The 18,047-nt window shown below is 45.3% G+C and overlaps 1 protein-coding gene across 7 annotated transcripts in view; it reads right to left on the reverse strand.

Moving 5' to 3' along the window:
- LOC146805002 (arylsulfatase D-like) overlaps nucleotides 1–18,047 on the reverse strand; it is a 514,533-nt gene that overhangs the window by 125,616 nt on the left and 370,870 nt on the right. For all 7 annotated transcript variants that reach the window (XM_085622151.1, XM_085622150.1, XM_085622152.1 and 4 more), the window contains 2 exons: nucleotides 14,924–15,347; nucleotides 12,357–12,493 (listed from right to left, as the gene is read on the reverse strand). In XM_085622151.1, coding sequence (XP_085478277.1) covers nucleotides 12,357–12,493; nucleotides 14,924–15,347 — 561 coding nt within the window. The remainder of the gene's footprint in view (nucleotides 1–12,356; nucleotides 12,494–14,923; nucleotides 15,348–18,047) is intronic.

Below are 18,047 nucleotides of genomic sequence, written 5' to 3' on the forward strand. Positions count from 1 at the left end.
GGGCGCGATTATGTATGCATTTATGCTCGCATGTTCTCATCACCATCATCAGGTCGATTTCATTGGGCTTCGTCCTGGAAGGGTTGATGATCCAGGTACGTCTGGATACATTACCAAATACTAGTGTCACCTTGGATCTCTCCATGCAGGTGCATTTCCCCAACCAGCATGCTGGTCATTGCAGTTCTGCCACTGCATAGTATAATTCATAATTGGGGGCACCTAGTCCCCATCAAGTAACAGACGCTGTAGCTTTTTTAGTGCAAACCTTTTCCTACCCTTACACCATATTAGGCCCGATAGTAAACTATGTAGATCCTTTAGAAAGGAGCAGGGGAGAAACACCGCAGGGCTGCACAATAATATAATGGCAACAGCACTATAGGCATTTTAGTGATTGCCACTCGACCCATTAGGGAGAGTGGGAGGGCAGTACAGAATGACAGATAATCATCAGATCAATGTGAGAGCCCTGCACAGATTGCCCTCAGTTGAGTGGTATATACACACTCCCAGGTACTGAATCATGTCAAGAACCATTCCGGACTGGTCTGTAGGGCTCTGTCCCTGCAATTGTCAGTTACTAATCCCAGAGGGAGCAGGCAGGATTTCGTCAAGTTGATTTTAAGACCTGATGTTTCAACAAATTTCTCCAGGAGCTCCATGAAGGCTTGTGGGCGACTCGCATGCATTTTCTAGTCTTCTGAGGCCGGGCTGCTGGGGCTCCTTCCGACCACAAGGTACCTCCCAGGCTAAAGCACTGCCAGCTTTTTGGTCCTCAGCGCTCTGCTCCTCTGCTTCTCAGTTAATGCACAAACAGCCACTGTGCCCCAGACAACCACCACCTGTAGCATTTAGCTGTGGCACATTCCCGTGGACTAGCATCATCTCGCTTCTTTTGGCACATCGATTGGCTGAGACCCAGGGACGCCGTCAACTTCAGTTTACTGGGAACACTCCACAGGGGTCACTCCAGGAATGTGTGGTGTGGGGGGACTGGTGGCAGTTATCTGGATGGTGCAGGCTTTATCAAGCGACCTTGAGCAGAGACAAAAGCATCTGTTCTAGTCAGCATCTGGGCCAAGCACCATGATTTCCTCAAAGGATTAATCTTATTCAGATAAAATTTCAACAACCTTTGAACATGTAAGTATGGAGATCTATTGAGGAGATGAGGGATTTTAAAAACAAACGTTAGGTAAGGAGATATTCTGATTGACATGAAAATCTGACATAAATTTAGGGAGGAATTTAGGATGGATCCTCATCACTACACTATTGCTATGAAATACTATGCAAGGTTTGTGGCAACATAGGGCCTGTATCTCACTAACTCTATGTGCCAAGGATATAGCGATCAAGAAGGAAGCCTTCCAGGATAGGTGCTAAAAGGAGGCTTTATATAAAGGCCCGAAGGGAGGACCCATAAGGCGAGAAAGGACAATATTTAAGTTTCACAGAGGAGAACGTCTTCTGATAGGCAGACAGATCTTCTAAATACCCTCCAGGAAATTCCTGACCACAAGCATTTTGAAAAAGGACATTAGTTAAAGATATTTTTATAGATCATGACTGCTGCAAGATGTACTTTAATAGAAGAAAATGGCAGCTGTGTCCTTGCCAAATAAAGGAGGTATGAAAGATACACATCTTCTAGGCAAGTGAGAAGATTGTAATTGTTCTGAGCACACCAGATGCAGAATCTTTTGCATTTAAAAGAACATGAAGTTCTAATAGAATGTCTTCTGGCATCTCTCAAAACATCCATGCACTCCTGTTGGATGCTCAGTTGACCATATTGTGTGGGTTCAGAAGCCAAAATGCCAGGTTCAAAGATTAAAGTTTGGGGTGTTCAATCCGACCTCTAAATCAGTGAAGAAGGTCTAGCATTCAAGATAGCCACCAGTGTGGACGTTCTGAGAGGTGAAGGAGATCTGTGAACCACCATAGTCATGGCCACTCCGGAGTAATGAGAATCATTCTGACTTTCCATTGAGACAGCTTGATGACCACGGTTGGCAGCAAGGGAATTGGAGAAAGGGGTGAAGAGATTTTCATGACCACTCGATACATAGGGCATTCCCCAACGTGTTACCTTAAAAAACTTCAAGGCAAAGCTTTTTTTTCTTTGACTGAGGAAAGTTATATTTGAGGGAAAGCCCTGTCTCAAAAGATGTCTTGAAGGACAAAGTTGTTTACTACAAATTTGTGATTCTCCTGAATGGTTCTGCTGAGATCCACTTGAACATTCTGGATTCCTGGAAGATGGACAGCTGTGATCCTAAGTTTTCTGGATTATAACTGTTGGACTTGGCCCTTCTGGCAGGTTCACCCCTAAACTTTTTGCGAGTATATTAGCTTTTTCCCTATGGTGTATTAGTGGATTTAGGCCTCTAGGCGCTTTCACACTGTGTCCCAGTGGAAAGCGCGTGCGCTCTGTGTAGGATTTAGTGAGACCGACCTGCCCTCCCATAGGAATGCATGGGGGAATGTATGTGTCCCTGGTAGTTCCTGATGCGTGGGGAGTGCAGGTGCGAGTTTGGTATGTGCGGACTCGTGTGATTAAATGCTGCGCGATGATGTGTGCGGCGTGGCTGTGTCTAGTGTGGAAGTGCCACTTCTAGACGCTGGCATAAATGTGCAGTGACTGCCTGTCGCGTGATTGGCTGGCTGAGGTCAGGTGACGGGCTAGGGAATCCCCAGAGTCAGGAGGAGTCACCCAGTGGTGAATAGGGAGATCAGCAGCTAGATGGGTGGGAGGAGTACACCTGGGTCCTGAATAGGGCTGGGCTTTCCCCACACAATGCTGGCTCCGCCCCCTGTGGTGCGACTGATGACCCTGGCCTGCCCTGTGAATAGGGAGAGGGGCTGAGCAAAACAAAGTGCTCAGGAACAAGTTGTAACTGGTTCGCCCCTTCCCTGCACCTTGAGAACAAAGATTTGGTGTATAAAAGAGGGGCTGTGACCCCATGAAAATGTTCTTGTTCTTGGACTAGAAACTACCAGGGGCGTGCTGCTGCTGGGGCTCAGGGGAAGGCTTGCCTCGCTGGGCCCTGCCCAGCCCCTGGATGCCTGATGGACTTCTTGGACTTATTGCTTTATTTTTGCTTTTGCCAAGGCATGCTTTGATCTTCCAGCGCCTGGTGAGAGCTCTGTTTCTTTTCCTGGGTTCCAGCGCCCTGGCAGCGCTACCTTCGAGGAGCTGCCCAGCTGATGGAGAATGTGGGGCTGCGCAGGATGGGGCTGCGCAGCGCGGCGCTGCTGCCCCTGCTGGGGGAATCCCCTACCTAGGGATTCCCCCGTGATACCTGTATCGTAATTGCGGGAGCCTACCCCGCTTATGTGAATACCTTTAATGCGGGTGCCCACCCCGCGTTGTGTGCCTTGGCGGGAGTCCCCCGTCACTCTGATTGCATGGAGGGAGCCTACCCCTCTTTGCCGCTCTTGTTACTTACGGTGGGCGGGAGCCCACCCTGCCTTATGCTTATCTCACGGGTGCCCACCCCGCATTGGCGGCCGTTACGGGTGCCCACCCCGCTTCTTCCATTATTTAATGCGGGTGCCACCCCGCATTTTGTGGCCGAGGTTCACCGCCGCGGCCCGAGCCGCACATTGAATTCCTTCCGGGCCGCTGCCCAGCGGGGCCCGGAAGGTAGGGACTCCATGGGCAGGGCTTCCGGGAAAGGAAGCCCCGCGAGAGAAGAGTCCGCGCTGGGACGAACCGAAGAGGAGTCGACCAGGAGTCCAGAGGGTTCTCCCTGCTTCGCAGCCTTCTTTGCAACCGGCCGCTGAAGCGAGGGAGAGTGCCTCCAGTGAAGCCGAGCCTGCCGGGGATCCTGCAAACCGGTGAGTGGGTCTCCGTGTGCACTGCGATGGTGCCGGTGGAGGCACCGAGACGGTGCCTGGGATTGAGCGGCCCCGCAGGAGAGCGGGCCGCTCCAAAGGGGGCATGTTTGGGTTGAGCGCCCCTCCGCTCCAACGTGGGGCATGATTATTGACATTGGTGCTGAGTGGTCCCGCAAGAGAGCGGGCCACTCCAACGAGGGGGACATGGTTATTCTTCTAAGAGCCCCGTGTGGCTCTAGCGATTGGCAGAATGATTCTAAGAGCCCCGGGTGGCTCCAAACACGTGGGCAAGTTTGGTTTAAGAGCCTAGAAGGCTCCAACGTTTGGCCCCCCTCATTTCCTTGAGAGCCAGAGAGGCTCCAGCCCAGCATTGGTTGCACAGAGAGCGCCAGTGCGCTCCACAGTACTTTGGGGCAAGCCCCTTTGCTATATTGGCGCACAATTATTTCAGGAGCCCGTGCGCTCCATGGGGACATGTTATTTTCTGAGCCAGATGGCCCCAACGTCTTGGCATATGGTTTCAGGGGCTAGTGAGAGCCCATGCCTCCTATTTGCCTTCCCCAGCTGCGCAGCACTTAGTGCCAGCTGCAGCGTTTAGGCCCTGTCCTTGTCTCCAGCTGCCCAGCAAGTAGTGGGCAGCTGCTACGTTTAGGTTCTGGCGCAACCTGGACTCTAATGTGATTTTGGTGCTAGGAAATGTACTGTGTAGTATGTTTTGCGCACCCTGTGATTCATGCTAATGTGATTGGGTGCTAGGAAATGTACTGTGTATAGCATGTTTTGCGCACCCTGTGTTTTATACCTCTAAATGTGGTCATTTCTGCCTAGGAGGTTGTTTTACCGGTTTAGGGTGGTGTTAGGGAGATTGTACTTCCCTGTGCGATATACGCCTCTAGTGTAGGTATACGTAGGTGGTTAGGTCTAATGCGTTAGACCAATGAGAAATTGCATAATGTGTTTATGCCCCTGTGATGGATGCAGGATAGGTTTTATACCTGATGCTAGTGTGATGATGCTGAGGTCATTATTGCACCAGTAGTTACTGGTTGTGTTCTACAGTGGTAATTTGTGTTATGTTCTACATGTACAATTGGTGATTAGTGCTAATTCCTGACAGTGGTCCATGTGGCCCTGTCCCCTGTACATATAATCCCTTGTAAATTCTGCCAGTGCCTGTTGGCACATTGTAGAGTGTGTGTTTTTATCTAATGTGTTTTGGTATAATACAAAGGCTATTTTCATATAATACCTTGTGTGGAGTTTCTTTTGTGGTGGGCCTTGGGTGTTGTTGCTGGGTGCGCGCGCAAACGCTTTACACATTGCCTCCGGGATAAGCCTGACTGCTCGTGCCAAGCTACCAAGGGGGTGAGCAGGGGTTATCTTTGGCGTGTAACTCCCCAGCCCTGACTAGAGTGGTGGTTTCTGCCTGGCTTTGGCGCAAGCCCTAGCCAACCAGAAATCCCATTTCTAACAATAACTATTTCCACATTGTTTGTGCTTTCAGAGACAGCAGTCAGAATCTCGTTCCTTCATGCTTGTTCAGATAATGCATGGTCTTTGTATTGTCTGTTTGAACAAGGAGGTAATTCATCCTGAAGGACGGGAGAAAAGCCTTCAAGGCTAAGTACACTTCTCTCAACTCCAGTAGGTAGGGCAGTTCTTCTGGAGACCACATGCCTTGAATTTGAATGTGGTCCATGTGAGCATCTCAACCCAAGAGGGAAACATCCATCTCTATGGTTTGAGTTAAGATGCCTTGATTGAAATTCATGCCTTTCAGAAGATTCTCTGAGTGACATACCAGTCAAGGTAATTGTTTAACATGAGTTAGGTTCATTTTGTCCTCCCATCTTACTGAGAATTGATTGCATTGGTCCTCCAGATACTTTCGCAGCGGCCTCATGTACAGACATGCCTTCTGGAATAGAAAAATAAATGATGACATTGATCCTAGCAGAGAGGATATTTGTCTTGCCGTTGGATGGGCTGTTCTCTTCAGATTGCAACATTTATAAAGGATAGATCATCATCTCTTCTCCAAAGGAAACACTCTTGTGTGCACCATAGCTAGGGCTGCTCCAAGATAGCCAAGGAATTGAACTGGCACTGAAATTTCATAATTTACATACAGTCCCAGTCGATTGGGGATCAAAACAGTAATGTTATAATGTTGGTACGCTTGTAGGCTAGAAAACACCTTGATGAGCCAGTCTTCTAGATATGGGCAGATGAAAATTCTTATTTTCCTGAGGTGAGCTGCAATGCCTGCCATGCATATGGAGACAGTCAGCAGTGCAGATTTGAGACAAATGCAGAATTTTGTATTGGTAATGGTCTCTTCCTACCTTGAACCTCAGGAATTTCCTATATTTCTTGGCTATCAGGATGTTAAAATAGACATCTTACAGATCTGTTGGGCAAAACCAGTCTCCCTGATGGAGTTTAAGGTACATTTGATGGAGAGCCAACATTCTGAACTTTTCTTTGAAAAACCTACTTGTTTGCTTTTTTTTTTTTTACGTCTAAAGTAAGGGGAATACATTTCCATTCCACAGCATGTTTTTGCAAGAGGGTGGAGACTTTAATCAATCAGGTGCATTGTAAGTGCGCTACTCACCCGTGAGGATCTCAAGGCGCTGGTGGGTAGCTCTGTTCAGTCGAAGAGCCAGGTCTTGAGTGTCTTCCTGAAAAGTTCCTGGGAGGGGGTGCATCTGATGTCGATCAGGAGTTGGTTCCAGGTCGTGGTTGCGATGTAGGAGAAGGACCTTCCACCTGTTCTGGCTTTGCAGATGCGTGGGGTTTCGGTGAGGGTGAGGTCGGCGGATCGGAGGTTTTTCTTGGGTACGTGGAAGGAGATTCTTTCGTTGAGGTATTGGGGTCCGGTGTTGTACAGGCATTTGTAGGCGTGGGTGAGTATCTTGAAAGTAATTCTCTTCGCGACGGGGAGCCAGTGGAGGTTACGTAGGTGCTGGGTGATGTGTTCGTGTTGGGGGATGCAGAGGACAAGTCTGGCTGCGGTGTTTTTTATGGTCTGGAGTTTGTGGAGCAGTGACTTGTTGATTCCAGCATAGAAGGAGTTGCCATTATCCAGTCTGCTGGTTATGAGGGCGTGGGTGGCGTTTTTTCGTGATTCAGGGGGGATCCATTTGAAGATCTTTCGGAGGAGGCAGAGCGTGTTGAAACAGCTGGTGGTAACGGCGTTGATCGGTCGGGTCTTGTTGTAGTTCTTCCCAAAAGAACAGGGATGATTTCTTTGGTGGGATGGCTAGTAGAGAATACTTGAATCTGAGACAGTATCCATTTTCTATAATATTCAGACCCATTTGTTGATGGGCATATTTCTCCACTCTACCAGACAGGATGTTATGCTTCCCCCTACTGGAGTGGGTAGAAGGCACTCATTGATTGCCACCAGTTGTGCATTTAGTGGCTTTGGCAGATGTTTGCTGCCTTACTTTGCCACACGACTGACGTCTGCATTGTTGATGTCTCTTTGGCTGTTAATTTTTATGCCCTTGAAGCCAATGACGAATTTGAACCCTCTGATGGATGTATTAGCCATTAAAGTGCCTATAGAAATGTCCCCTTAATTCTTTCTTTTTCTCCAGTCCAACTGTCCTTGAGTGTCGAGTTCAGACTTCATGTGAGACATTGAATCATCAGCATGAAAAACAAATAAATTGTTCCCTGAAAAAGGGACGTTTAAAATCCAGTGCTGGGCTGTGAATCTGAGCCAGGATGAGCGACGTAGCGTTAGACCATGACAGTATCCATGTGCTGCTACTGTGGAGGTATCAGCTGCAGCACTGGTTAAGTGATTAGACACCATCATGGCTTTGTTGACAATTTCTTGAAAGTCTTGATGTCTGTGTCTGGAAAAGACTTCTATGAATTGCTGACTAGAGTCCCAAAATGACCTGTCATATCTTCCAAGTAGGGCAGACATGCTCACAACCTTAATAATGACACATGAAGTGCTGCAAACCTTTCTGCCCAGAGAAACGAAATTTTTACTTTCCTTGTCAGGAGGAACACTAGAAGAAGGAGCTGTAGTATGTAGTTTCAGACAGCAGACAAGATAACAGAGTTTGGTGTATGATCCTTGTGAATAACTAATGGTTCTTGATCATAAGGTCTGTATTTTTTCTGAAGGCAAGATGGTGTAACATTAACAGAAGCCGGGGTCGTGAATAAATCCATAGCTGGTTCCAACAGACATGGAGCCAGAGGAAGCAATGGTCTTGAAACAGGCTTTTGATGTATCGTCCCAAAGATGACCGACGTAGTGGTTGCGATAGTTGGCAAATCCATACTTAATTCATTGCTACCTATGATTAGAACTTAGAACTTCCTGGGAAGTATTGATATCATCGACAGGAGAGATTATCCGTGGTGGTGAGTCTGATAGTGGAGGAGAATACAGACCAGAAGAAGAGGTAGTGTGATATGACCTTGAAGATCTTGACCGGGATGGAAAATCCTGTCTTTGTCTTGAGTGTGATTGTCTAGGAGATCTCAAACGGTGAAGATGATGGTGGGAAGGTCTGATATGGCATTAGCCACATCTAGAGCATCCAGGTGGAGGTGCCACAGGTACACACGACTGTGGTAGCCAAGGAGGAATGTTTGGCGGGTTTGCTGGCGGGGTAATCACTGGCATTACCAGAAGTGGAGGTGGAGAAGGAGGAGGAGGAGGAGAATGAAGAGGCAAAGATACCACCAAAACTTGAAAAGTTATGGGATGGGGAGAATTTGGTATGATGACTGGAGAAGACGGTCTGGATGGAAAATAGGCCCCGGAGTACTAAGAATCTGATTCAGACGAGTCTGCGAGATGTTATATGTGAAAAACCATTTTGCCATCTTTCCCTGTGAAAGGACATCATGTCTCGACATACTACCATGTATTGACCTCGACCACTTTTTTGAAATTGAAGGACCTCTCAAAAAAATGGTGCCTTCCTCCTGGATGTCGCATGTGTTTTTCAACGTTGAACCAGTTCTTGACAGCGAGCAAGTACGTGTTGTACCTCTTGATGTCGAAGTCCTTGACGTTGAACTGGGATGTTATTTCTCACCAGATCTTCTTCTGGATTTCCCCTTGAGGGAGTCTTCAGAGGGTGAGATGTTGCTCTGGCAGAGTGAACAGTCTCTTCTTGCCACTCAGATGTCTCTTCAGCCAGGGAATCTTGCCTTCTCCAGTGTTCCACTTGACTATGCAGGCAAATATTTTCTTTCTCTCTCAAAGTACTTTCGGCGATGGTCCTGCAGTGACAACATGTCTTAGGGTCTTGGCAATATGGCTAACAGAGGATACAGATTTTGCCCAGGTCTGTTTTTGCCGTTTTTCTTCCACAGTCAGAGCATTTCACAAAAATGAGATGGCATTTAAAAAAAAAAACTTAGATACATTTCCTGTCATGAAAATAGTAGTAAAAGGTTTTAGTTAATAATTCTGTATGAAAAAGCCTTAAAATTATGTTTTCTGCTCCAGGACACTGTCAGAAGGAGCAAGAAAAAAGACCTGACTAAACTCCCACCTGCACGGCATGATGGGACATTGGAGGTCAGAGAGCCCTTAATGGCATAGTACTCTGTTCTCATTGTTTTTAATGCAGCAGCCTATGCACAGTTACATTGCCATATCCTACCCTTTCATTCACTTAAAAAAAGTAAAAATAGTTGCTGAAGGACGTTTTAATAGGTCACTATTACTTATTTTTAGCAACTTTTAAAGGTTGTATGCCTCTTCTTAATTAATAGAATTGGCTATATAGCCTGTCTTAAGGCTGCAAATGTTACACTTTTGCCACATGCACCTCCAAGCCTTTCCAAAGTAAGGCAAACATACTGCAAAAAATGACTTTGAAAGAACTGCTCCGGTGTCCGGCACATGGGTGGGATAATTTAGTGCTTATGATTATCAATGAAGATCCCCTGAGAGAGAAACAGGCTTTATTTCCTTACCCTACTGATGGAATACGGGTGCAACGGAGTATGCTTACCACCAACATAATAGTCCATCTGCCGAAATTAGATTAAATGAACTCATAGTTTTGCGACAGCAAAGACAATTCCTTTTCCTCGATGGCCAAACTTCTTCAATAGCCCAATGTAGTAAGGGCTGTCAGAGAAATTGCTACATGTCCACCCATCCAATTGAGATGGGCAGACATATAGCTGTTCTTTACTGCCAGTGAATACCAGGAAAACCCAGGCGGTACGGGGCAGTGAAAAACTAAAAATGCCCCCTTCCTCATGGGAGATGACTTCCACAGTGAGGGGTGCACTGTTTTCTTTTTAATTTTCAAAGTCAAAAACCTACTTTTAGGTTTTGTTTTGAAAATAAAAATAAACTTTTGAAACTGTTGTACGGCTCCTTCATTTTTGATGGAGTTGAACTGAAAAGTCCCAATGCATACGCAGGTGCAGCCTGAATGGCGGTTCCTGTCAAGGATTCAAATATCTGGCAGTCTGATGGGCATTTCAAAATTTGCCAGGAAGTTACTCCGTCGGAGCCATGGAGTAATTTACTCTGTGCCCTAATGGACTAAAAATCGTCTGCTAAACTTCTACATCAGCCCCTAAGTCACAAAGGAAAACCTCTGACTAGGTTGAACCTTGTTGGTATATGCAACCCACTCTCCATCACAGTTGGCCTGAAATCACGTCTAGGTTCTGGTCTACTGTGACCATTGACTATCATTGGTGCTTTGCGCTTTTTGGCGCTATTATTACTTACATTTTTAACAATTCCTATTTCTGGTTTCCTTGATTAGATTGTTGTTTTGCTGTCATTTTGCTCATTAAATTATTCTCTATTTTTATCATTTGAATTGGGGTATTTATTGTGTCGTGTTGTTGACTTTTTAATTGTTTTGGTATTTGTCAATGATTTACACATTTGCTCTAGGTTAAGCATTGCTGCTCTGCGTCATAGCTACCAAGAGTTAAGCGCAGGTAAAAATTACTGAAACCTTTTACTCAACCGAACAGTATGGTGCCTTTCTTACTTGTGGTGGACTTCAATTCATCCTATCTATTAAACCACTTTCTTACAATGAGGGACTTCTATATGGCATAATGGTGGCTGGGACTGGGTTGGGAGAGTGTTGGACCTATGTTTGACCCCTTTGTTAGCAGTGCTGAAGAAAGGGACTAGGTAGTAATGAACTTTGGTTGCATGAAGGTTTTATATGATTACTGCAATTTAGAAGGTGGCAAGATAAGAGGGCCATTTGGGTATACAATGTGTCTTTTCAAGTTTGCAGGTATTTGTTTTGTTGGTATTCAGTTCCTCAGCATGAAGTGCATATCAAATCAAATCAGATTTATATAGAGCGTGGCTAATCACCCGCATGGGTATTCAGGTGCTGAGAACGTGCTACCAAGAGTCTCGGTTAAATAGCCAGGTCTTGAGTCCTTTCCTGAATTCCAGAAGATGAGGTCCATAGATGAAGGTGGAAGCCATTCCAAAATGTTGCCGCTAGCTAGGAGAAGGGGTGTCCTCTGCTGTTGCTTCGGCGGATGCAGGGAGAATGTGCAATTTTTAGGGAGGTGGAACTCAGGTGTCTGGAGGGTTGGTGGAAGTTATGGCGTTGGTTGATGTATGCTGGTCTTTGGTTGTGAATGGCCTTGTAGGTGTGGATCAGCATCTTGAATTGACACCTCTTCTGAATGGGGAGCCAGTGAACCTTCTTGAGGTGGTGCGGTGTAGGTCCGTTTGGGGAGGTAAAGGATGAGTCTGGCTGCCGAGTGCTATATGGCCTGTAGTCTCCTCAGGCGGTGCGTGGTGATTCCTACATAGGTGACTAGGGCTTGAGTGACGGTTCGTCTGGTGTTGACAGGGAGCCATTTGAAGATCTTACAGAGCAAGCGAAGTGTGAAGAAGCAGGTGGAAGAGACAGCGTTGATCTGGCTTTTCATGATGATTTTGCTGTCCAGGATGATGCCAAGGTTGCATGTGTGGTCTGTCGGAGAGGACACTGGTCCTAGTTACGAAGGCCAGCAGGAGTCGTTCCACAAGGAGGAGTTGTTCCCGAAGATCAGCATTCCGTTTTGCATAGGGGTTTGGTTTGATATTGGTTTGATCTTTTCAAACCACAAGGAGCATATGTGTCCTCAAAGATGTGGAGAGTACCATTCAGTGTGGGGAGAGGTGTGTCAATGTCAAAGAAACTAGCAGGGGACAGTGAAATTGGTTTTATGGCTTGGGGAGTCCACCAGTAAATTTTTAAATACGTGTTTGAGTAATACATTTGGTTAAGGTTTCTCTAAATGAGAGACTTCCATTTCGGCTGCCTGTTTCATGGATAAAAAGGTGGTGCTCCTGTCAAGGGTTAGAGTTATAAATTAATGTAATGATGAGGCAGGTGAGTTTTACTTTGTCTGCATCTGGTTGAGAGCACTTGTAAGGAAAGTGAAGACTGAGAAATTACTTGTAAAAAGGAATGCAATAGTAGTCTCTGTGAAAGCTGTACCTGCAAGCCTACTCATAAAATCAAACTTACCAACCATCCAGTCCATCTCCTCCACATTGTCTCCATACAGTCCATGTTTGCTCTTGCCAAGAAACCTTTCAGTGGTAACGAGCGGTGTGTGCACATGCAGTAAGGAAACAAAGAGAAGAAAAGGCCCCTTTTGGTTTCTGAAAAAGAAATAACAGTCATCATTGAAATGGGCATAGAGATATGTTCGCCAACAACACAATTAACCACTTTGCTGTTAAGCCTTTTGCCCCCCAGAACTCTATGCTTTTTTTGACAATTGGTGCGATTCGCTCTTAAGCTTTCTTAACTTCTCACAGGGGTTTCTGGTCCAGAATTCCCTGCAAATGTCAATTCCTGGATAAAAACACAGAATTTCCTCTCAATTGCCATGGGGGTTGGAAGCAGTATTTGGGCTATTGGTCCTCCTGCACCTAGGGAGCTCTATCAGACCTAGGCATTTCTGAAAAACAGAGACCCAAAGATACCACTACTTTTAATGACTCAGAATGACCTGCAACTGTCAACTTTGTTGAAAAACCCAACTTCCTCTCAATGACCATGTGCAATGGCTACAGTAATTGGGCCTAGGGTCTACAATCACCAGGAGAGCCATGTAGATCCTGGGATTATCTGAAATCTGGGGACCCTGTGTACCACATCTGTCCTGCATTAGGGTCTTTTCTACTCTTTGCTATACATGTTGCCTTTTGTTAGTGATACAGAAATGTGGCTTGCTGAGCCTCTTCCTATCATTGCACTTCAATTCTGTTCCACCTCTGTCCGGCCTATCGACATTTATCCTTATGGGTATTTTATGTAAACACAGCCCAGAACAGAGCAGGCAGTCTCAGGCCAGCTCACATCGCTTCGCCCACCTGATGTTACAAAACCCAGAACACCTAGTCTAGCTTGATCTAGCCTGAAACACATCTCCCCTTTCATTTCCCACTCCTATCCTCTTCTTTAACCCTCTGAACTCCCAACCCTGGAGGTACAGTGATTGAGTGACTTACTGACCCTGCAGCATCACTGATCTTCGGGATTCTCAGCCTGCGGGGGCAGGCACCTGGAAGCAGAGCCAGTGACGAGGATTGAGACTCTCTGTGGGAAGCTGAAGTTCATGTACTAGCTTTTGCTATGCGGCCCTGGAAAATTACTTTTTGTCCATGGTGCACTACAGGTGCACTGTCAGTGTGTGAAGGGATCTCTCTGGTGCTAGCTCCAAGTCCCAAGATGGAGGACAGTCTCCCATCATGTCCTGGCAACCAGCGGCCCAATTATACAGCCAGAGGTAGGCTGAGTGCTTGGTTGCGAATTCATGATACATATGGGCAGGTGAGGTACTGCTCTTTATTCTGATAACCAAGTCTTCTCAACACTGGAGACAGAATATACTGCTTCCAGCTAAATGCTGACTGTGAATCATTTAACACATGCCAACATGGACCAACACATGGCAGGTGAGATTGCAGATGGGCTCGAAGGAGCTCTTAATTGCATGGCAACAAGGTCTCAATGCAATTAGGCAGGGACAATGACTAATTTACGTTAGTGAAACCTAAGATGTGTGACACTAGGTAGAGGCCACCAATCTCCCCTCTTCCCAATACAAATATTTTTCAGCCCACTTAAAGCACTGGGCTCAACCATTGGACTATTACTTTTGTATAATTAGGTTTTGTCCTGCAAACATAAGTTGTCTTATGCACTAATCAATTTATTTGTCTATCAGAGTGGGTAGGTAGCCTCAATTTAATTGAAGTTTTTCCTGAATGTACCAGGTATTGTAATGTTATGCCTGTACAACAAACAAATATTCAACAAAAAGATAATAAAAATGGAAGAAATTGTTATGTCCTCTACCTGAAAAGTAGGCATAGGAAACCAGAATGCATAGCGCTATTTAAATTAATTATCAATAGGATTATGATCTCTTGATTTTTATATATTTTGAAATGTTTATAAAATCTTTGTAATTTATCAAACTTGTACATTGGTGCTCTGTGTTTATTTTGCCTTTTCTGCTCCACAAATTAAGGCATGGCCCAAACATTAGGAGATGCATCAATGCACGGTCTGAAGACTTGTTTTATGAGTACATGCCTCACAGCATGATAGGTTCTTATTGACCAGGTTCAGACTCAATCAATTGCATCACATGCTGGGGTCCCCATGTGGGTGGTCTGGGCTGAGGAAAGGGCATCCTGCGCTGGGACAGTCTGTCTCTGCAGGATATAGTCCATTTTTATAATGTTTTGCCCTTACTTCAGCTGGCCAAGGAAGCGTTTTGCTGAAATATTTGGATTTTAAACAAGTTAGGCCTGCCCTGATCTACCTTCAGATGCTTCCCACTCGCCGGGGGATTTTTACAGTTTTATCTTTTTTACAAGCTGTGTGGATGTCCAAGAAGTCAAGACCAGATTAATTGTCTTAATGTTCTTGTTTTTATGAGTAATTTTATTGTCTATTTTTATTATGTATGAATTCTATATTATAGTTTTTTTTTTACTTTTATTTTTTTATGGTGACTCTGATTACCACATTTAGACTTATTGAATTGAATTGAGCACATGTCTCATTTTACTTACCTTTTAATGAATGCACGAGCTTCCTTCACCACAAGAGAGGCTGTCCTTTCTAGATCCATCGGCTGTTCGGTGATTTCGTAGTTCCTCATTAGCAGGCAGTTCCAATAGCGGATGAATCCATAAGACGAGTACCAAGAAAAGAAGAAGAGGACGCCGCAAAAGGCAAAGCCGGTGATTGCTTTCCAGCTTACTGGCAACAAACCAGTGAGTCTTCCAACTACCAGGGTAATGACAGCAAGGCTGATTGCATGAGTGTAAAACCAGAGTTTGTCTTGAAAAGCGGCATGTAGTTCTGAAGGCATCTTGATTTTACAATCGTTCAGAAGTGTAAAAGGCATGCCAAAAAAATAATCAAAGCCGTGGTTAAGAGGGTGATGACAGTGGTCGCTTCCAGATTCACAGTTCACACCAAGGTGCCATTTTCCTGCGTACAAAAGTATGAATTTAAAAACACAGCAAACCATGCTAACATTTTTTTTTTTTAAATAGCTCTTTATCGATTTTATAGTTTGCAATCGCATGTTGCACACAAATTTGAACCTACAAATGGAGACCTATAGCATAGGTACACCAAAGCCACCCCCTTCTCAGTTACCTTGCAGTGCATGTTCCGACATGTGCAACTCCCAGCAAGGGCAGGACAGGTGCTTTCCTCAGGATTGACACAGTACATGAAGCAATCAATAAGGGGAAGCAGTAAAACTTGGAAATAAAAATAAAATAAAAAAACATAACTCATAACCCTGATGCGATCTGTAGCATCAGCACACCTACAACAATACCGGTAACCTGAGGAATGGAATTAGACTTTAGGGAGCAATTCAATATTTAAACAATCTCTTTGGACAAAACAACTGTCAATTCCTGCATGTATTTCAGAATAACCATAGCTAATGGGGACCCTGAAAGGCTACCATTAGAGGCCATCTCAATGAAGTGTGATTCTGTAATAGTTAGAATTCTTCTAGGGGTGCCTCAAAAATATCTGGGGAGCAGAGTGAGTTACTTGTGGTGGTTTATGAAAGAGTCTTTGAGTTCATATGTGAAGTAATGACTGACACAAACGTGAGTAACTTCTTCTTTATTCCAATGTCAGTACAGCTACATCTCCAGCTTGCTGCTGGTGTTCACTTCCTCAGGCTCTCTCCCCAACATTCCATCAGAGCCTTCTTCCCAACATTCTAAGACGGTACCACTAGTGGGGAGAGGGTGGGGGGAACTGGGACAAACCAAAGTGGGAAAGATACAACACATCTCCCTTCCCAAAGAGAACCCAAACACGTGGTACCTGTGGGGAACCTGTTAAGTCATGTGAAAGATAGCCCTTCAACACATCATGTAGTCCTTGTGCCATGTGGGAGCATTTCTGTATCTCTGCCCCCTGCTCTCCTGCTCCTCTTCACGTCTGCCACCCTGCCCCAGGGTCTTGTCTACTCCTTTAGACCTAGTTTCGCCCTGATTCGTGGCCACTCTATCCATACTCCACATTTTCCCATTCTCTAGTATGACCACATTGCTCCTTACCTCCCTGATCTTCTCTGGAGGAAAGAATTTGTCACCTTTGCTGCCCAAGCCAAACGGCTTTCTTATCCACACTCTTTGTCCCGGTACAAGTGACTTGTGTCTTGCCCCCCATTTCCTGTCGTACCACTGCTTGTATTTTCGCTGTTTGTCCGATACTTTCTCTTTGAACTCCCACGGATTGACTCCCCCTGTTTTTCTTCGAGGCATCCAATTTGGAGACAACTTAGTGCCCGCCTTTCTCCCCTTCAAAAGCTCAAACGGTGAATACCCAGTGGCTAGATTGGGAGAGGTATGGTAGGACCACAACATGTCTCTTACCGCCAATTCTACTGGCTTGTGTGATGTTACAGCCAACTGAATGCAACCCTTTAGCAGTCTATTTGCTCTCTCCACCTTCCCGTTGGCCTTTGGACAATACAAAGGTGTACGTATGTGTGTGATAGACATATCTGCTAGAAATTCCTTCATTTCCTCTGATGCAAATTGTACCCCATTATCTGTAATGATACTGCTTGGGATGCCTTCTTTAGAAAACACTTCGGTCAAAAACTCAATTAGAGACCTTGTATTGATTTTACTCACAAATTTATGTGTGATCCAGTTTGAATAGTAATCAATCAGGACCAACACATACGTATCCTGTGTACCTAACCCATGCAGGGGGCCCGCAATGTCCAGCCCCAGCTTGCTCCATGGATCCTCAGGTACCTCTACTGGTCTCAGAGGAATCCGCCTGGTCACCTTGCTTTTGTCACTTAAGCTGCATGCCTCACATTCATTCACTTTCTCCTCCATCAATTGATCCATGCATGGAAACCAAAAGTCAGCTCTTAATCTGGCTTTGCACAGACTCTTGCCCAGGTGTCCCTCATGCGAAGGGTCTATAATGCGGTTCTTGAGACCCCCCGGTGGAACTATCTTTTTTGACTTTAGAAGAAAATCCCCTTCTACCGACAACTCATCTCTCACATTCCAGAAGGGATGTATCTCTTCAGGAAGTGCCTTGCACTTGGTTGGCCATCCTTTAATTACATACAGCCTCATGCATCAAGCCAAAATCCAGTCGGTAAAATACCGATTCGCTAATAGCTCCCGGTATTGAGTTAAAAATACCCAATCCCAATGCATCAACCCAAAAGCAAAAATCGCTATTTAAGGAATCCTTAAATTGCGATTCCTTAAATAGCGATAGCATTTAAGGAATCCCAAATTGAGATTCCTTAATTTAAGGAATCTCAATTTGGGATTCCTTAAATGTAATGCATGAAAGTTAAAAAATTAGCGAATTCGCTAATAGGGGGAGCAAATTACCATGAAGATGAACTGCATGGTAATTTGCTAAAAGTTTGAAAAATGCACTTTTGTGCATTTTTCAAAGTTTCATGTTGCGCACACACATGCCCATAGAGCATGTGTGTGTGCAACATATGTGCACATATCAATTTCAGGGGTGCAATAGGGTGTCATTTTGACACCCTTGCACCCTTGAAATTGCATGAGCAATTTGCGAGAACCTACTGGTACTCGCTATTTGCTCATGCAATCTCCGATTCATTCCTATGGGCCTGGAGGCCCATAGGAATGATTGGGATGGCATTCC

Source organism: Triturus cristatus, chromosome 8 (assembly GCF_964204655.1).
Source record: "Triturus cristatus chromosome 8, aTriCri1.1, whole genome shotgun sequence".
NCBI lineage: Eukaryota > Metazoa > Chordata > Amphibia > Caudata > Salamandridae > Triturus > Triturus cristatus.